Here is a 21,848-nt window from a genome sequence, read left to right as displayed (position 1 = left end):
TGTTTGAGCCAATCAGTTGTGTTGTGACAAGGCAGGGGTAGGATACAGAAGATAGCCCTTTTTGGTAAAAGACCAAGTCCATATTATGGCAAGAACAGCTAAAATAAGTGAAGAGAAACCACAGTCCATCATTACTGTAAGACAAAGGTAAGTCAGTCTGGAAAATTCCAAGAACTTAGAAAGTTTACTTCAAGTGCAGTCGCAAAAACCCTCAAGCGCTATGATGAAACTGGGTCTCATGAGCACCACCACAGGAAAAGAAGACCCAGAGTTACCTCTGCTGTGGAGAATAAGTTCATTAGAGTTACCAGCCTCAGAAATTGCAGCCCAAATAAATGCTTCAGAGTTCAAGTAACAGACACATCGCAACATCAACTGTTCAGAGGAGACTGCGTGAATCAGGCCTTCATGGTCGAATTGCTGCAAAGAAACCACTACTAAAGGACACCACGCAGAGTAGGTGAACGGATGATCTCCCCATGTGGAGTTCCCACAGTGAAGCATGGAGGAGGAGGTGTGATGATGTGTGGGTGCTTTGTTGGTGACACGGTCTGATTTATTTAGAATTCAAGGCACACTTAACTAGCATGGCTACCACAGCATTCTGCAGTGATACGCCATCCCATATGGTTTGCGCTTAGTGGGACTATCATTTGTTTTTCAACGGGATAATGACTCAAACACACCTCCAGGCTGTGTAAGGGCTATTTGACCAATGAGAGTGATGACGTGCATCAGATGACTGGGCTTCCACAATCACCCAACCTCAACCCAATTAAGTTGGTTTGGGATGAGTTGGATTGCAGAGTGAAGAAAAAGCAGCCAACTAGTGCTCAGCATATGTGGGAACTCCTTCCTCATGAAGCTGGTTGAGAGACTGCCAAGAGTGTGCAAAGCTGTCAAGGCATAGGGTGTCTACTTTTAAAGAATCTCAATTATATTTAGATTTGTTTAACACTTTTTTTTGGGTTACTATATGATTCCATATGTGTGTTTTCATAATTTTGATGTCACTATTATTCTACAAGGTAGAAAATAGTCAAAATTAAGATACACCCTTGAATGAGTAGGTGTGTTCAAACTTTTGACTGGTACTATATAATCTAAAACAGGCCTATAATGTGCTTTCTAATTTCCCTCATGAAATTGATTAGGACTTTATTTTCAGAAAGGTGAGGGCTGATGTTGAACCACTCATTGAGTGCGCCTCGCTAGGAACTAGTTCACCTTAACATGCTCTCTGTTTGTGAATTCGCCGCAAGGTTGTGATGGCCAGATTATTTTTTTTGTTTGTCTTCAGCCATTTGTTGGCTCTCTGGGGTAATAACCCTTGGACGTGCTTCTCGCTGGCACGAACTGCAATTCCCGCCACATTTTGGAGCCAAAATACTCATTATCAGGGATGACGGAAGGGGCCCTAAAGCAAACATGACCCGGATGGCCTCTCTTGCTGCGCTTCGGTTGCTGGAGCAGTATGCAAACTCACTTTCCACACTCTCATTTTACGCTAGAGCCAGCAGTTAATGATGCACATTGGCCATTATGCAAGCTTCTTATTAACAGATCAAGCCTCTTATGTTGACGACCAAGGACTTGTTAGGTCATGCCGAAGTTGTTTAACCATAACATGGGGATAAGTTTCTGAAATTGCAAAGCTTCGTTTGGGTCAATGGCCTGTCAACTGTCTCTGTCTCGAGAATTAACTTCTGTAATCATCACCTAATGACCAAACCAGCCTGGATCGACCATCCGTCCAACCAACCATCAGATTGCATGGTCAGGTACCCGACTTGCATTAAAGGCCCTGTCCTGTCAAAATCAAAATTGTGGATATATTTTTTATAACCTGTGATGAAATGAACATCACCAAAGTTTTTTTATTTTTATTTAACTTTATTTGAATAGGCAAGTCAGTTAAGAACAAATTCTTATTTACAATCACGGTCTCCCAATCACAGCCGGTTGTGATACAGCCTGGACTCTAACCAGGGTCTGTAGTGACGCCTCTAGCACTGAAATGCAGCGCCTTAGACCGCTGCGCCACTCTGGAGCAGAAGAGTTGAGTAGCCAGCCATAGGCTTGTTTCCTGTATAGCAGAAGAGTGTGGGTAGATGGATAATCAATAACTAACAGAATAATATAGATAAAACAACAATCTTGCTTAGGAAAAGCAGTGTGTCGAGTAGGTTGCCATAACAGCAGGACTAGTAGCATGGAGCCCTTGGATGCTGGGTAAGTCCATGATGGCCTGTCATCTGAGTCAACGTAGGGAAGGAATGTGGCCTTTAAGTTTGCCCTGTGCTGGCACTGCAAGGCCTTAATAAACCTGGGTGGTTCTGAATCCAGTGCCAGCATACACCCACATGAGGCATCTTTGGCATTTACTTCAGTTGTTCTAGTAAACTCCTGTCATCTGAGCTAACAGGGGTTTCTTCCCCCCTCCAACCCTCCTACTCTCTGTTGGGGCCTGTCTAGTCTGAGATGGGTGTGGCAGGATGGGTATCTGCTAAGCCCAAATATGGGCAAAATGCTTATCGTGCAACCCAACCCCTATTTATCCAGTCTACCATTCTTACACAGCGGAGTTTAACTAGCATCACAATGTTACAATGTCTTGCTATTAGTATTTTAGATATTTGACATGATGCAAGCCACAGCCAGTATGTCATACATTTTTCTCTTGAGACAAAAAATTACATGCACAGACAGACATTTTGTCAGTCTGCAGGTGTGAAGGCCCACAGCCCTCCCTCCGCAGGGGTTTTAATTGCCCTACTCGCCCACTAGTAAGCCCCCTTTGTTGGCCGGCTCACATAGTAGGCTACAGTTCATTGTGAGCCGGTGCTAGGTGACAATGTTTTGCAGTATGTTTTAAGGTGTGTGTTGCTATACAATAGCATTTATGTACATACAAGCCTCATGCCTTCCGCCTAGTATTATAGTAGTGTTCCTCTACATGCCCCCTCTTGTGTTGCTCTGCTCTGCTTAATTCCTATCCCCAGGCGTCAAAGTAATCAAACATGCCAGAGATTTACCTAAGGAAGGGAGTGTGTGTCGTAGAGGTTTACATAACTGTAGCGGAGAGAGGCAGGGATTGAAATCCTTTGGCGAGCCGCCTAAGTGCTTTTTCAGGCTTCGTAAGTCCAAGCAGTGTAAAAAAAAATATACATTTTCGGGATGCAAAAACCCCCACTTTCAGTGTAAATTTATAATGACTAAAACCAGATATAAAGTATGTAGAATAGATAATGGACCTATTAAAACCTCTTACATCTAGGCGTTCCGCCAGCGGAACCCCTAGCCAACAGCCAATGGGATCGCATGGCGCGAAATACAAAAACCTAAAAAATCCAATCATTTCAATTTTTCAAACATATGACTATTTTACACCATTTGAACGATAAACCTCTCCTGAATCCAACCACGTTGTCCGATTTTCAAAAAGGCTTTACAGCGAAAGAAAAACATTAGATTGTTAGGAGAGTACATAGACCAAAATAACCACACAGCCATTTTCCAAGCAAGCATATATGTCAATAAAACCCAAAACACAGCTAAATGAAGCACTAACCTTTGATCTTCATCAGATGGCACTCCTAGGACATTGTTATACAATACATGTATGTTTTGTTCAATCAAGTTCATATTTATATCCAAAAACAGCTTTTTACATTGGAGCGTGATGTTCAGAAAATGTATTCCCACCAAAAACTTCCGATGAATTTACAAAAATACTCGATCATAAACGTTGACAAAATACATAACAATTATTTTAAGAATTATAGATACAGAACTCCTTTATGCAATCGCTGTGTCAGATTTTAAAATAGCTTTTCGGCGAAAGCACATTTTTCAATATTCTGAGTACATAGCTCGCCATCACGGCCCGCCAAGTTCGGAGCAAACTAAACTCAGAATTAGTATTAGAAATATTGTATTACCTTTGCTGATTTTCATCAGAATGCACTCCCAGGACTGCTACTTCCACAAGAAATTTTGTTTTTGTTCGAAATAATCCATAGTTATGTCCAAATACCTCCGTTTTGTTCGTGCGTTCAGGTCACTATCCAAAGGGTAACGCGCGAGCGCATTTCGAGACACAAAAAGTCAATGTTCCATTACTGTACTTAGAAGCATGTCAAACGCTGTTTAAAATAAATTTTTATGGTATTTTTTTACGTAAAATTGCGATAATATTCCAACCGGACAATAGTGTATTCATTCAAGGGGGAAAAGAAAAAACAGCGTGCTCGCGGGAACGTGCATATCCAATCTCTTTGTCCCCAGGCAGTCCACTCAAAAACTGAGCTACTATACTCTGCCCAATGACAGGGGAATGCTCAAAACACTTTCTGAAGGCTTTAGACAGCCAATGGAAGCCTTAGAAAGTGCAACGTGACAGCACAGATAATGTAGTTTCGAAAGGGACTAGAAAGAACTACATTTCTCAGATCCTACACTTCCTGGTTGAAATTTTCTCAGGTTTTTGCCTGCCATATGAGTTCTGTTATACTCACAGACACCATTCAAACAGTTTTAGAAACTTCATAGTGTTTTCTATCCAAATCTACTAATAATATGCATATTCTCATTTCTGGGCAAGAGTAGTAACCAGTTTAAATCGGGTACGTTTTTTCATACGGCCGTGAAAATACTTCCCCCTATCCATATCAGGTTAATAGATAATGGACCTTAGTTCGCAAAGATTATATTATAAAACAATCAATCAACAAAATAAAGTTAGACTGGGAGAATTGAAAATTCCAAAAACAATTCATTTAGCAGTATTTATTATGTTTGAGCAAAATAACAGAGCATTAGCTATGGCAAAATGCATAGAATTGCAGGGAATTTGCTTTAAAACATTTTCTCTCAGCTCGGTTGCAGAATATGTCCACTGAACAAAAATATAGACGCAACATGTAAAGTGCTGGTCCCATGTTTCTGAGCTGAAATAAAATATCCCAGAAATGTTCCATACGCACAAAAACAGTTTCTCTCAAATTTTGTGCACAAATTTATCATCCCTGTTAGTGAGCATTTTATACTTTGTCAAGATAATCCATCCACCTAAAAGGTGTGGCTTATCAAGAAACTGATTAAACATGATCATTACACGGGTGCAGCTTCTACTGGGGACCGTAAAAGGCCACTCTAAAATGTGCCATTTTGTCAGGCAACACAATGCCACTAATGTCTCAAGTTTTGAGGGAGTGTGCAATTGGCATGCTGACTGCAGGAATGTCCACCAGAGCTGTGTCCAGAGAATTTAATGTTAATTTCTCTACCATAAGCCGCCTGCAACGTTGTTTTAGAGAATTTGGCAGTATGTCCAAACGGCTTCACAACAGCAAACTGCATGTAACCACGCCAGCCCAGGACCTCCACATCCTGCTTTTTCACCTGCGGGAGGGGCTTTTTTGTGGGGAAAGACTCATTCTGATTGACTGGGCCTGGCTCTACAGTTGGTGGACCTGGCTCCCAAGTGGGTGGGTGGGCCCTGGGTGGGTGGGCCCTCCCATCCCAGGCCCACACCCCTGCCCAGTCATGTGAAATCCATGGATTAGGGCCTAATGAGTTTATTTCAATTGACTGATTTCCTTATATGACTAACTCAACAACATTTTTGAAATTGTTGCATGTTGCGTTTCTGTTTTTGTTCAGTGTAGAATCTCACATTTTTGAAGTTTTAAAGCACATTTTCTATCTCAGCTCCATGGAGAAATGTGTAGAAATGCAGGAAATGGGCTTAAAAATGTAAAACATTCTCTACACCGCCAAAGTTGGGGGGGCTCTAATTCAGCTGCGCTGATGGTCCAGCTGCGCCCATTGCCACGCCCCCTGTCACACCCACCACCTAAGTCCCGTTTTGATAAAAAACAAGAGGGAGGAAGAATGATAAGTTAATATGACCATGATGCGGTTAGCAGTATATGTTGGTGTCTCGGCTTCCTGTATTTACTGTAGCTAGATTGACATTTGTTGTCAGTGATTAACAAGCTTTAACACTGTCCAAGCCAGAAACTGATAGCAAGAGAGGAAATTAATTCTGATTAGTCTTGGCATAGCCAATCGCCAAAGTCAACTCATCAATAGCCCAAAGGACTTTGTAAATAGGCACTTTTTTGGTGCAGGTGCTATGCTGGTTTCTGTTTGTCCGTCAAGATGTTTTCTGTGGGAGTAGGCTAGTGTGTTTATTGATGTGGTTTGTGGTAGCTATGTTTGACGCACTGAAGAGGAGGCCGATGTCTTGTGTGAAGCCATTGTTTTTATTCGTTTAACTCCTTTCCCCGGTCTACACCTGGATTTACAAAAGAGCCTTTTATATGCGTTCACGGATGATTTGATATCCATCCGAGCCCACCGACGTGTAGGACAGCTAGTCCTAGCACAATGGTTTCAGAATGTGAATGTCATTTGTTGTTTTCTGTTTTTGTTTCGTTCACAGAATGGGACAAAGAAATCGTGGGACTTCATGCGAACTCATGACAGGTGAGCTTTTATCTGCCATTGACCTGTTTCATTGTTAGTAAGACAAAATTCTGTGCCAGAGCTTGACACACACACACACACACACACACACACACACACACACACACACACACACACACACACACACACACACACACACACACACTTCAATTGTTCCACCACCTCATCGCCCTCGCTGTCAGCTGAGAGGAGGAGTCCCTAATGGTCAGTGGTCAAGAAGTGAAGACTTTTAAATTCCCACATGGCTCCCCTCTGTTGCTTTTCCCAATGCCTTCCCATACTGTTCACTTTGCCATGTTACCTAGTAATGTCAAAAATACAATATTAATGCCATTTCAATGAGCTTGGGAAAGAGCCAACATCCTGACAATTTCTCCCTTCAGTCGATATAATCTCTGGGTATTTATCGTGGAGATTTAAAAACTAAGGTGTGTTGACACTATTGTAACCACGTTTTATATATCAGAGTAAAGTCACTCCAGTCCCATCACCACAGCTTTGGTTACATGCTGTCAGTCACTTGTGCATATCTGAAAGGGTTCTTTGCTTCGTTTAAGTCTTATCGGTCTGAATAAGTGGATGGCACATGGTAATACCACCCACTGCAGGGTAAAAAGTCTGTTTGATCCACATTACCAGTACAGAGGAAGGTAGAAACTACTCTCCCACCGAAGAAGCTTTAATTCACCAAATAAGTATCACCTTTGAGGGTCCCGGTGTCGGACAAATCATGACTCCCTTCTTGTCTGTCGTTGACCTTTTCAGGAAGCAATCACTTCTCATAGAATGGCCACCCTATAAATTGCCAAAATACAGTAACATTCTGGGTGAGACAAGGTGGTCTTAATTGTGGACTTATTACACTGTTGAACAATGACTATAAAATCCTGACGAACGACGAGGCCAGTGGAAGGTTAATATCGCACCTTGGTGTCAAAGCACATTGCCAGGCTCCCACCTGCTATTCAGAGAGCAGTAGTATTGTGCCCTTGGGGTACTTCATGGGCTGTTTAAGCCCTCATTCCTGCATCTCCCCCACCAACCCCTGAGAGATCATTCATTTTACTGGGAAAGGATGGTGCGATGGAGAAAAAGAGCAGTAAACTGAAAAATGCAGGCCTACTTCCCAGTGAAAAAGCCCCCCTGGCACATCCGAATTTGGCCTTCAGTCCAAGTGCCTCTGCAGATATTTCCAGAGTGGACGATGACAGGACCATGGGGTTAACCTCTAGGAGTTGGTTTGCATAATGGTCATTTTTGTAAAGGGTAAACGGATGTATCTCATTAGAGAAAAATATTGGCCTGCACCTTTAATCAGTGTTCAAAAAACGGTATGAAAATTCTTGTTGAAAGTGGAGGCAAGACATGGGTGGGTTCCAATGGAGATGTGAAGGTAAAAGTGGAGGTTGTTTCAGGTTTCCTCTTTGTGAAAAAAGGTCAGTGAAAGGGACCAAATTTATGAGGTGAGGGGATGGAATAGAAAGAAGGGGAGTAAAGAGAGCGGAAAATGGTAGGATCTTAAAATAGGAGGCTGATGGTGGTGGGTCTCATACTTTCATAAACCCCAAATAGCCTACACTGGATAGATATGTTTAGATTTGGAATATGTCTATCTGCATGGGATAATCTATATGGGTGTGCTTTGTATTGAGCAATCAGTATCTTTAACTATTTTCACACTGAGCTGAGCCAAGCTGAATTGTACTGCTGTGCTGGCCTGGTTAGGCCTACTTATCCACCATAGTTGCTGGAACCATGCTAGAAAGGACAATGTAAAAGTAAAAATAAAAAGAGCCGAGCCAGTACAGTTTGGATCGGCACAATAATGTGAAAAGGGTATTTGATAGTTTATTAGGGCTGGGATATTATTGCCAGGGATATCAGGATATGATATCACAATACTTACCGTTGAAGTCGGAAGTTTACATTTCACATACACCTTAGCCAAATACATTTAAACTGTTTTTCACAATTCCTGACATTTAATCCTAGTTAAAATTCCCTGTCTTAGGTCAGTTTGATCACCACTTATTTTAAGAATGTGAAATGTCAGAATAATAGTAGAGATTTTTCTACTTTTATTTCTTTCATCACATTCCCAGTGGGTCAGAATTTTACATACTAATTGAGTGAATTTGGTAGCATTGCCTTTAAATTGTTTAACTTGGGCCAAATGTTTCGGGTAGACTTCCACAAGCTTCCCACAATAAGTTGAATGAATTCTGGCCCATTCCTCCTGACAGAGTTGGTGTAACTGAGTCAGGTTTGTAGGCCTCCTTTCTCGCTCACACTTTTTAAATTTTGCCCACAAATATTCTATGGGATTGAGGTCAGGGCTTTGTGATGGCCACTCCAATACCTTGACTTTGTTGTCCTTAAGCCGTTTTGCCACAACTTTGGAAGTATGCCTGGTGTCATTGTCCTTTTGGAAGACCCATTTGCGACCAAGCTTTAACTTCCTGACTGATGTCTTGAGATGTTGCTTCAATATATCCACATAATTTTTCTCCCTCATGATGCCATCTATTTTGTGAAGTGCACCAGCCCCTCCTGCAGTAAAGCACCCCCACATGATGCTGCCACCACCGTGCTTCACGGTTGGAATGGTGTTCTTCGGGCTTGCAAGCATCCCCCTTTTTCCTCCAAACATAACAATGGTCATTATGGCCAAACGGTTCTATTTTTGTTTCATCAAACCAGAGGACATTTCTACAAAAAGTGCGATCTTTGTCCCCATGTGCAGTTGTAAACCGTAGTCTGGCTTTTTTATGACTGTTTTGGAGCAGTGGCTTCTTCCTTGCTGAGCGGCCTTTCAGGTTATGTCGATATAGGACTCGTTTTACTGTGGATATAGATACTTTTGTACCGGTTTCTTCCAGCATCTTCACAAGGTCCTTTGCTGTTGTTCTGGGATTGATTTGCACTTTTCGCACCAAAGTACGTTCATCTCTAGGAGACAGAACGCGTCTCTCTCCTGAGCGGTATGACGGCTGCCTGCTTCTATAGTATTTATACTTGCGTACTATTGTTTGTACAGATGAACGGACTAGTGGAGATCTACAATTTTTTTCCCGAGGTCTTGGCTGATTTCTTTTGATTTTCCCATGATGTCAAGCAAAGAGGCACTGCGTTTGAAGGTAGTCCTTGAAATTCATCCACGGGTATACCTCCAATTGACTCAAATTATGTCAATTGGCCTATCGGAAGCTTCTAAAGCCATGATATAATTTTCCAAGCTGTTTAAAGGCACATTCAATTTAGTGTATGTAAACTTCTGACCCACTGGAATTGTGATACAGTGAATTATAAGTGAAATAATCTGTCTGTAAACAATTGTTGGAAGAATTACTGGTGTCCATGGAGAAAGTAGATGTCCTAACAGACTTGCCAAAACTATAGTTTGTTAACAAGAAATTTGTGGAGTGGTAGAAAAACGAGTTTTAATGACTCCAACCTAAGTGTATGTAAACTTCCAACTTCAACTGTAGGTGCGTATACGATATGTATTGCGATTCCCACGAATCTCCCGATTTTCCTTAAATCGCCATTTGATAGCGGTTTTGATGTTCCAAACATATTGCTCTATATGTCGAGATGAGAGAGAATTTGTTTTGATCAGTCATGGAAATAAAAGTGCTGAAAACATGTTGGCTCACTATTTAAGAAGATGGAGGACAAGCTATAGGATGAAAAATACAGGACTTTTGGCGTAGGTACAGCTGACTAGCGCTAGCTGAAAGACAATTTATGCTTGATCCAACAATGCTGTCCGGAGGCTCTGTACAGAGGGTGTGACGCAATTGCGGAACCTCCGGAGGCTTGCAGAAGCTAAATCAAGCTTTGTACTGACGTACGCCTTACAAATTTTGCAAGAATGCGGAGTGCATTCTTTTCTTTTTTTTTTTGCAGTTTTTTAATTAAAAAAATTATAATTATAACATTTTTCTAAACAGTTGTTGCTTTGTCAGTATGGGGTATTGTGTGTAGATTGAGGGTGAAAAAACAATCAATACATTTTAGAATTAGGCTCTAACATAACAAAATGTGGGAAAAGTCAAGGGGTCTGAATACTTTCCGAATGCACTTCATTTACCTACATAACTCAGTGTTATGTTAGCACATTTGTTTATTGGAGTATTTGTGTAACAGCACGTGTTTATTGGAGTATTTGTGTAACAGCACGTGTTTATTGCGCTGAGATTTTTTAAGTGTGTATTTGTGGGGGCTTTTGCATGCGTGTGTGGGTGTGTTTTAATGGGGGAGCGGTGACGGGTATAGCCATTAGAAGTAGCATCTGTTCATGTCATTACTACCACCACAGCAGGCCCCACTGCAGTCCTTTGTGCTGCACTTGTCCTCACCACGGGCCCTGGGAAGGTAAGGGGAGAGAGCCCAGAGTAGGTGTGAATCTGAAGGGTGAAGGGATGGGGGAATAGTTGTAATGGTGTGACTTGGAAATGGAGAGAACACTATTCCATTTTTGTTTGGAGTGGGCATCCATTCCCATCTCATTAATTGAAAGCGATTTTCTTGGAGTCTGAATTAATTTTGTTCTTTTGGTAGTTTAGGAGAGGATTTTGCATTTTATCTGAAGGGACATCCAATTAACACACATACAGTAGGATATGTAGGTCATGTGGGATTCAAACCCACAACTACTGTTATAAGCAACCATGCGCCTTCCAACTGAGCCAACTGAAGCATCGCTTCATAGAGGATTGTGCTCTGTCCTCATCACTCACCCATATGTATGATACTAGGCCCTATACTATTCCCTGCTGGCTAGCCAGAAGCCCCACGGAGAAGGCCACAAGCCTAACTGTGCGTGAAATGTTCACAAGCCCGTTTAGCCATCCCACGGTTTAACCATTAGCACAGGTTTTGGGGGGGAAGCGGCGTTGAACAGTCGACATGCCCGGGCCTGCCGTGGGGTAAAAGCAGCAGGCTGGTTTGTCCCGCTTCAGCCCAGATCTGGCCTAGCCATACCGTACACTGCCCCTATGTCCCTTCCTCCTTTTGCTATCACTGGACTGAGAGCCTGGGGTAACTTTGATCAAACGTTTGTTAAAAATCGACTAAAATCTGAAATCCACATTGGAAATAAAAAACCTGCAGCTTTTGAGTTTACTTTCTAAATTCACTGAATTTAAATGGAATTGATCGCCTCAGTCTCCCGTCCTCCTACTGGAGAGGGCAAGGGGCTAAGCTCCTAGGAAGTGACTTCCCCTTCATGAGCAGGGATGATGGAAAGGAGGCAGGAAGGAAGGAAGGGATAGAGGGCCCTAAAATGGAACATAGCCTTAATCAGTGCCCTGTGGCCAAAATCAATCATCATGTCTGGCGATAAAGAACTTTCCCCACCCAGGCTCTTTTTATAATGGTTATGTGTGTACTGTATGTGCAGGGTTTCCTTCAGCTGGCTTTTGGACGATTTAAAAAAAAAAAAAATATATATGAAAAAACGATAAATAAAATTGCCACCGGTGAACATAAATACATTTGACCGGTCAAGCTTATCGGTCTATAGGTTAAATTGAGTGGAATTAAATTTGTGTGTGTGTGTGTGTGTATTTTCATTAGTTCTTATGATTCTTATCACACAGCATACAGATAGTCTAGTTTGAGCGGAAAATCTGTAAGAACGCGAGAGCTGCTGCTACAGGTCCTGTTTATAAATGCACGTTTCACTCCAGCAGCAATCATTGCGCAACAATTCTAAATGCAATTGTGTTAAAAACTGTTTTGACGCCACTATTAAAGAGCTACTATTTTCTCCCATCTCTATTATGAGGCATGTCTTACATTGTTTCGAAGTAGCCGAGACACAATTTGTTTCTATAAACGTGGAGGAAATAATTTTCTAAAGACTTCCAAATGCCATTGAAACAAGTAACATATATTTCTCTCCTGTAATATTCTTTCATTGTCCAAAGGCACAATCTTAGTTATATTAGCAACCCATGCTAGTTGCATCTTTAGATCTCCCATCTTTTAACATTTCTTTCTAACGGATATTTCCATCTCTGTCACATGAGAACGCTCGCATGTGCAGTGTGCTTTTGACTGGTGTTTTCCCGCTAATTGCATTATGCAACAAACATTAGCGTGTAGCCTACTGCTTTTTAAAGTTATCTTGGCACACCTGTATTTAGGGAGTTTCTCCCTTCTCTGCAGATCCCCTCAAGCTCTGTCAGGTTGGATGTGAAGTGTCGCTGCACAGCTATTTTCAGGTCTTTCCAGAGATGTCTGATCGGGTTTAAGACCGGGCTCTGGCTGGGCCACTCAAGGACATTCAGCCAGGTTTCCTCCAGACGTGACGCTTGGCATTCAAGTCAGAGTTCAATCTTGGTTTCATTAGACCAGAAAATATTGTTTCTCATGGTCGTAGTCCTTTAGGTGCCTTTTGGCATACTCCACTCTACCATAAAGGCCTGATTGGTGGAGTGCTGCAGAGATGGTTGTCCTTCTGGAAGGTTCACCCATCTCCACAGAGGAACTCTGGAGCTCTGTCAGAGTGACCATCGCGTTTTTGGTCACCTCCCTGACCAAGGCCCTTCTACCCCGATTTGCTCAGTTTGGCTGGGCAGCCAGCTCTAGAAAGAGTCTTGGTGGTTCCAAACTTCTTCCATTTAAAAATGGAGGCCACTGTGTTCTTGGACTTTCAATGCTGCAGATTTTTTTTTGTACCCTTCCACAGATCTGTGCCTCGACACAATCCTGTCTCGGAGCTCTATGGACAATTCCTTCAACCTCATGGCTTTGTTTTTGCTCTGACATGCACTGTCAACTGTGGGACCTTTATATAGACAGGTCTGTGCCTTTCCAAATCATGTCCAATCAATTGAATTTACCACAGGTGGACTCCAAGTTGTAGAAACTTCTCAATAATGTTCAATGGAAACAGGATGCACCTGAGCTAAATTTCGAGTTTCAAAGCAAAGGGTCAGAAATACTTTTTTGTTTTTTTAAATTTGCTAAAATTTCTACAAACCCGTTTTTGCTTTGTCGTTATGGAGTATTGTGTGTAGATTGAAAAAACAATGTGTGTTAGGGTTTGCTGGTATCCCGAGTTTCATACCTTCATACTGTGCCTGTCCCATACTGGGTATACAGTATTACTGGTGGTGCACACAAAGGGGGCTATTTATTTTCCAAACGTAAAATAATTCACAAAGTATCAGTTAGCATAATGCTATGAAAATGCTAACAAATACAAAGGAATTCCCGTAGCGGATGCTAGGTAAATACTAACTAGGACAGACAACCCACTTCATAAAGTTATGCAGTATCTCAAAATACCTCTGTTTGCCGAACGAAACAAAACAAATATTAGATGGCATGGATCTTAGTTGTGAATTTCACCTGAAGACACAAGTTCCCTTGCACCGGATCACCTCACAACGCTCCCGTTTTGCGTGTTGTGCTTCTTTGAGCCAATCACGTGTGTTTGATTACAATCAGCTGTTTTTGTGGAACTACCAGTCAGCTTCGTAGTGAAAAATTACCTAACAGTTGAAATAAGGAAGTAAAGTAAAAATATTAAGATTATTTTTTTTAAGTAGTTACTCTGATTTTCAATACCGTTGTATTAGGAATACCCCCGCTACACAGTATCATACAGAGGGTATTTAGAAATACCCTGCTATACAGTATACCCCAAACACGTATTTTCCATGTATGTATGGATAATGACCATGCTAAACAGTAATCTCTTCCTCGTCTCTCACCATGGGAGAGACGGGGCAGGGCTTCCTGCCTCTACAGACACATCCGCTTTACCAACACAAACCCTAGCCCTCAAGTCTCCACCACCAAAAACTATAATACACACAGGGCACTACTGTCTGTCACACACGCACACAGGGCCATCCATGGGTGCAGCTGAGACGATGCCCTAACCTGGAGACCCTCTACTCAGCATAGTGACACAGCAATACATCCATTACAAAACCAGCCCAGAGTCAATAAGACGAACGAAATTCATACCTCAATTAAATCATACACCACGCTGGTATCAAAGCAACTCATACTAAGTGGGTATTTTAATATTTCTGGGGTCAATCAGTGTGCCTTAATGCTCACTCCGACCTAGCTGCTCAGATAAAATAACAGATTAGCATGCCATCTCCTTTGTGTGACATGCCGATGACAGGCTAGCTAGCTACAGTACGTGCCTTACTGTACTGTCATACCCTCTGTTACAATCCCATTATTGAGGCTTTAAAGGGATAGTTTACTCAAATTACAAAATTTACATTGGTTTCCTTAGTTCAATGAAGTTAATGATTGCGTAAGATAATTTGGACATAAAGAGCAATGTTCCCTCTAAACTGTGTGCGTGCAGCTCCCCCGGGTCTGCCGTGCAGCTCCCCCGGGTCTGCCGTGCAGAAATATCAGCCCACTGAGAGAAGCACTAGATTGAACTTCACTCAACTTTCTAGAGCAGTGATCATGTCGCTCTCCAAGGCATTCCTAGTCGATCGCCAAACATTTCTATAAGATGACTGTGTCTGCAGTAACATAGCAGGCATAAAAGAAAGCTACAGCAAAGTAGATACTGTGAGATTTCAAAACCACGACTAGAGAGACTGTCAACAAACACAAAGAGCTGCTGTTTTTATGAGTGAGATCATGTTTAAGTTCTTACTCCGCACTGTCAATACTTTGTATTCAACACTTTTATAAACCATAAAATGCGCGTTCTTCCTATTTCCACTTAGTGCTACAACAAGCACTGCAGCAGTAATTAATTCGTTGGAAAGTGTATCTATAGGCGTTATTATTCGTGGCTTGGGTCTTTTTTGTATCAAGGAATATTTCACTTTTCTCATAGGTGTAACAACATGAATTTGTACATTAGGCAGAAATAATGCGGTGCGACTCGAGTTTCGCCATCAGCTGAAAGACGGTGTCCATTTTTTGGTCAGTGACAGTGGAGGAAAGGGAGAGCGGAGGGATGTTGAGAGGCGGACTCTGTCTGCTGCTCTCTCCCTCCGCTGAGACTGACCATCAAATGCAGGCACCATCACTAATATATTTAAAATGTAAAGCTAATTATTTAAACGTATGCTAAGCCTCACAAGTAATAAAGCAATGGATCTATTACCGGTGTGATCATATAGCCTTCCTCAAATTTTGAAATATAATTTTTTTTAAATGGCCTGAAGAACAATGCATTGGCAGGGCATTTCATGCAAAGCTAATATACAGTGATAATGTATTGGGCCTAGGGCTGTTGTGGTGATCGTTTAGTCATGGTAAACAAGCTCTGATGCTGCTGATGGTCATTAGTAGCCTACCAAACTTGTTAATTGCCTGGTACTCAGCAGTCTATTGTCCCTCTAACTCGGACATCAATGTGTTCACATCTAATGAAACACTTCATGAGAGCCCATAAGCTCATTTTGTGCAACGTTTCTGTAGGCTGTGCAATTGCGGGAGAAAACAGAGTGATGGCCACTAATAAAGAGAGGAGGATCCCATCAGCTTTCTAAAGGCTAGGCCTACTATATTTATTTCTCAACTTTCCTAATATTAAACACATTGTTTATATTTACAACAGGAGTATAGCCTACCTGGCTGGCATGAAAATAAAGCACGGTGAAAGCGTCCTCTATGCTCTTTTTAAGTGCATAGATTACAAATGTTTTTCCACTGCCCCTGTTTTGATACAGTTGCATGATAATGTTCTATTCTAAATCACATTATTTACTGTATGCTATGACACAATTAAATTTAGTCTGATGGTTGACAATGTTAGCCTATCACTTGTGAATTATATATTATCACTTTCTTATGCTGATGCCCAGCATAAGAAACAATGCCTTTTTTTTGCGACTTATTCGAATCATAGTCGCACACGTTTTACCGCTAATGGAACATTCACGTTAATAGCCTACTACCATGTGCCCATTGATGCGCTTATAATGTGAAGAAATAGCCTAATAGTTTATCAACATTTTAAGCTAAGTATTCTGATCTGTTGCGTCAGCCACATTGCATATAAAATGTTTTTTGATGCTAGTGGTTGTATTAGTTTGGGATTTATAGCATCCCACGACTGTCTAACTATGTTTGCAATATTTATTTCTCGCACAGAATAGAATAGGTTGAATTTTGAAATATGGGGGATAGTAGATTGACATAGGCTAGTGCTTTTGCTGTTCGTTAGGCCTACTCATCTTGTTGGTTGATGTAAATGTGGACAGTTCTTCCAATGTCTTCAATTTGCACCTCGGGAATTGGATAAGGACGTGTGCAGTTGTGTCCGCGATGTGTCTGTCTTCACTTGTAGCCTGTGCGCACGTAGCACTCAGGGAGAAGGGGACAATTGCCACTGGCCGCAAAATCCACGTGGATTTTTTTTAGGGTGCATTACAGCCACACAAAGGGGATGCCGCCATGAAATTCTAGGCATTATCAAGTGCTTGTCAAATTGTGACTGATGTAGTGTGTATAGTCTGCACAAAAAACAAAGCAATGCCTTTCAAGCGACTTTTTTCAAATCATTATTAGTCGCATCACGCAGCCTTACAATGTATTAAACCTCAAAACATATAGCCCAATGTTTGTAGAACAACTAAAGTCACATAACTCTAAATTAAGCATATAGGAATAGCTATTTCTTTGTTAACCACTCAACACAGAATAGTCCGCATGTGCACACTCCCTCAAATCATTTGGAGAAAATATCCATTCCATTTTATTCAGCTTTGTTCAATTGTATTCTTCATACTATAAAATAATGCCACGGAATTCTAAGCAAATCCTGTCTGCTAAATGAACTAGTGTAGCCCACAGCCATTTGTTATAGCTAGATCAGGACCTAACATAAGGACAACTTAGAGTATGTTCTTCTGAAATAGACTACATTTTCTTCATATCATGCTTCTATAGACCTGTCAAAAAGACATCATGGATTTGTGAAGGTGTAGACTATATTACATGGATTTATTAGACTTTTTAAAATGTAGATGATCCAAAGGTCTGCATCAGTGACTTGTGTGTAAGCCAGGAGATGCTAAATGTGTTTATTTTAATTAACGGTCAATTACCGTGAGACCGACCAGTTATTTGCCTGACGATCACCGGATGACAACATTTCCTGACCGCCACAGCTCTAATTGGGCCCAAACTTACTGCACAAGCCTAATTGCTACAGTACTGTTTTTAATTGGTTAATGTTGTATAGGCTTACGGCTTACGTCATGTTAAAGAAATATCTGAGCAGTAGATCTCAGCTTGCATTTTGACTCCGTGATCTTGATTCAGAAAAGGTTGGTGACCACCGTTCTAGAGTTTCCCCTGTTAACACTCAACGTTTCCCTTTACTGTGGCAATTGGAACCGAATCAACGCAATATTAGCCACTTTCAGTGCCACACTTCCTGAAACAAAACTATGCAAGAGATTTTGTTGTAGGCAGAACGCATCCGAGTAGGATTCTAATCATTGCCACTCACTACTCTACACAAACTGGAGCGGCATAAACATTCAGAGCTGCAGTAGGCCTATATACAAATAGACCATTGCCATATATGGATCTGTGCCATTTACTTTTAACTGAATTGTGTTTACAGCATGCGCGGTCGTGAGTAGATGCGATTGTTTTGTGCTAGCTAGTGACTTATTAGCCTAGTTATAGATCATTTGTAGTCAGCAATCGGAGAAGGATTGCGTCCTACAAGAGCACAAAACGTGTACATTTCTAGACATCTTTGAAAAGCGAGGTGGGTAAAGAGCTTTTTTTTTGGTCTTAAAAGGGGCAGTGTTGTATTTTGAGACATTTTCAAATAAGCTAAGTAGCCAATAGGCAGAGGGTAGAATAATTGGTCTGATTCTCTGTAATTATTTTGGAAAGTGGTTTCTTGCATCAAACACAACAGCATTTTTTGTCACTGGTTACTGTCAAGCCCTGCATGTTTTTCCCCGAAGGTTTCATAGAATGTAGGCCTACTGTACTGTAGATTGAATGATAGAACAGCTATTTCCATGTAAAAAATTTATGGGATGGATTTTCTCCACTGTTTTTAATGGTAGGCCACTCTGGTAGGCCTAGATTCTGATCAAATAGCCACAGTAGCCTACATGGCCACTGTTAAAACTAACTTAAAGGGGGTACAGCCTCCAGTATAGGTGCGCTGGAAGTTGCACAGAATTTTCACAATGGTCAAGTTTGTGGTCAGCAGATCAGACATTTGCTTGGTGCATGAAATAATTTGAGGGAACATTGATGGAAAATGCTTCTTTTGGGGATATTTACTCTGTGCCACAAATGGCAAAAAAATATGGTTTTAGAAACTGTGGCCTGGTAAACAAAACCAAAACATGGATTATTGGTCTTTGTTAATAGAATGCTTAAAGCAGGGATGCAAACTAGTCACCTTTCGGCGAAATTCAGTTTTGAATAAAAAATAGTTGACCTACGTGATTCGTGTAGCGCCGATAAGTTTTTTTTGGGGGGGGGGGGGCTTTGGATCATTACTGACTGTAAGCAAACGAGTGATGCGCGTTTGGAGCAAAACCTGCTGTATCCAAGGCTCAGCCAATCGTTCACATAACAGAATGCAGCGCAGCACGCAACTGAAGAGAGAAGAGACAACCAGCTTACTAGTTACAGCGTCAGCGAGCGCTCTGGAAAGACGCTAGAGTGGAAAGTCAGCTTGCCAGTTACAGCAGCGCGTCCCCTGAACGATAACGAAGAGGTAACGTTAGGTGATAAGCCTGACATCGGAGATGGGGTTGAGAAGGTGACGAAGCGTACTTCATGAACTGTAACCAAAAAACGGGCATTTGGAAAGTTTTGAGGTGAGGGAGAAAGTGTGGTGGAACAAGTATTGTTAGCATTAAGTATCTTGCTAGCTGGATCGAGTTCTCCGTTAGCTAGCTAGAGAAATGTTGAGCAACATTAGCCAATTTATCTGATCAAATAATTGAGTTCATGGTGTGAAAATTAGCTTGCTAATAAAGTTGCTTACTGGACCGTGGCAATTTGTGTGAAATGTTAACTAGTTAACGAACTATCTGTTAACTAATGTTTTCCCTCTACAGTATGTGGTTAATTTCCATAATGAGATAATTAGGTGAAAGTGAGGCGTTGCTTGTTAAACAAGTGGATTAAGGGATCAAGTGTGCTGGAGCTGGACCTGTCTTAAGCCGGATGCCACTATAGTAGGCTGGACAATAGAACGAGTCAAAATTTACCCAAGGCTGAAAAATGGCAAAAGAACGTTGGCTAAGCTGGAACACTAGCGCGAGCACATAGCAAATGAATGGAATCAAACGTTTGCAGAGCCTCTTCTGACTGGAGTGACGCTTAGAATTCCATTTTGCCTAAATGGCACCAAAAAATGTAGCCCTTTTTTATTTTACCACCACAACCTGTTCTTAGGACGAAACTGAAAAATATCAACTTGTGTAGAAAGTTAACATCCCCACCTCGGTGGTGCCAAGTGTGCTTATGTCTGCATAACGAGGAAGTCGGGACGATGACAGCAGAGTACCCTGCCCAATCTTATGTAATTAGAAAGAGAAGATTATCCTGATTTTTAAAATGGTGTCCGACTTGAAAAAAATCTAAATATACACATTGCGAGATATTCGGCAGAAATATACCAGCATGCCTCTCCATAGGAAAACAATGGGGGGAGCTCATCGTTCCAAGGGCAAACTGTATTTCGGGGCTAGCGTTTGATGACAGCAGAGTATGCTGCCCAGCCTTACATAATTAGAAAGAGGAGATTCTCATGATTAAAATGGTGTCCAATTTAAAAAATTAAATAAATATACACATTGCGAGATATTTGGCAAAATAGACAGACATACCTATATTTCCCTATAGGAAACAGTGGGACGACCTCAGAGTTCCATGGGTAATTTTGGTTGTTTACATTTTAATTACCAGCAATGTGGGCAGGTCTCATTGCCAACAATAGCAAAGCAGGCATTGTGGTGTCGAACAGTAGGCTGGGAATAGAACGTTCGGACGGCGAGTTGGTGCCACGGTGCTCAATAGAACTAATAGGAGCTAGCAGGGTGAAAAATGCCATAAAATAAGGCTTGTTTTTTCGTGGTTACTTCGAAACTATGGCAAGCAGCTGAGACAGGGTAATATTATGAAACTGGGCTCCACGGTGGATGCAATGAACTACTTTTTATCAGAAAAAAGCATTGTTAAAAATTTCAGCCTAACTATTCGAGGTGAAAGGAACACCACACACTTTCCCTCTTTCTCACTTTTTCAATACAGTGGATAAAAAGGGTTATGCCAGGTGTAGCTGCCTGAAAGAGATCAATTATGCCAACAAAGGGTAAATTAAATGTATTATTTATTTTTTGCATTGTTTGCTGTTTTCTTCTGTCTTTTTCTTTTTTCTCTTTAGTTCATTCTCTTGGTTGTTGGGGGGTTCTTGGGGGTGGGGGAATGGAATTAATTATTTTTTCTTCTGGGGGGGTGGGGGGGGACTGTGGGAGGGGTCTCGAATGGTTGAGGGACAGCTATTGGGGATCTTGGAGGGTTCGGGTTTCACAAGATTGTGATCATGAAAAAGGAAACTGACATATTTTATATCACTATCATGTACACGCACCCTCACACATGGATGGCTCTGTTGTGGAAAGACTGATACATGTTTGATAGTGTCTTGATGCTGTATTGTTTGTCCTTCATGTTCTAATACTTTAATGTTACCCCTTCCTTGTGTTTTTTGTAATAAATAATTATTAATAAAATAAAAAACAACAAAGGGTGTCATGCTCTGCTGGCACATTGTAGAACAGATGTCCACAGGCAGAAAGTGTACAATGTAATAATGTGCAGTGTAGCCCAAAGATATTGCTTTTGCTGTGATGAACTTGACAGTAACACTTGTGAGTGAAGGTGGATTATAAAAATAATTACTCAGTGAATGTTATTTTTGCACACACACAGTCTTTTGCACTTGATCAATGTCTACTATAGTGGCCACTATAATAGAATAAAAATAGAATGCCTGTTTGTTTCATTCTATTTATAATTTAATGTTTTTTTCCCAAGTGCAATATTTAGATTGTGTGTGGTCACGAGCATTCTATTATAAATGGCTAACTGCAATATCTGTGTGTTGTTTTTTTTTCTCAAGATTTGAGTGTCAGTTACAGTAAAGTCTAGGCAACAAATAACATTGGATTGCTTTCTTTACATTTTTAACTGTGAATTAGATTCACATTAACCACTTTTTATTTTACACAGACTGATCATGTAGATCATATTCTTTCCCTTTTTTTAGCCCTCACCAGTTTCCATCCCTGTTAAAGGGTAATGAAACCAATATGGATTTTGGGTGAACTATCCCTTTAGTAGAGAGGAGCTTCACCAAC

The 21,848-nt window shown here is 41.2% G+C and overlaps 1 protein-coding gene across 3 annotated transcripts in view; it reads left to right on the top strand.

Annotated features, from left to right (window-relative positions):
- nudt14 (nudix (nucleoside diphosphate linked moiety X)-type motif 14) overlaps positions 1–21,848 on the top strand; it is an 82,840-nt gene that overhangs the window by 41,125 nt on the left and 19,867 nt on the right. The window contains exon 2 of one of the 3 annotated variants that reach the window (XM_029733404.1): positions 6,449–6,492. In XM_029733404.1, the coding sequence (XP_029589264.1) occupies positions 6,449–6,492 (44 nt within the window). Of the gene's footprint in view, positions 1–6,448; positions 6,493–18,930; positions 19,299–21,848 lie in introns of those variants that run through there. The other 2 variants (XM_029733406.1, XM_029733405.1) reach the window with 2 other exon arrangements.

Source organism: Salmo trutta, chromosome 35, assembly GCF_901001165.1.
Source record: "Salmo trutta chromosome 35, fSalTru1.1, whole genome shotgun sequence".
In the NCBI taxonomy this organism is placed as follows: Eukaryota; Metazoa; Chordata; class Actinopteri; order Salmoniformes; family Salmonidae; genus Salmo; species Salmo trutta.
This window is presented reverse-complemented; position numbering and strand designations above follow the sequence as displayed.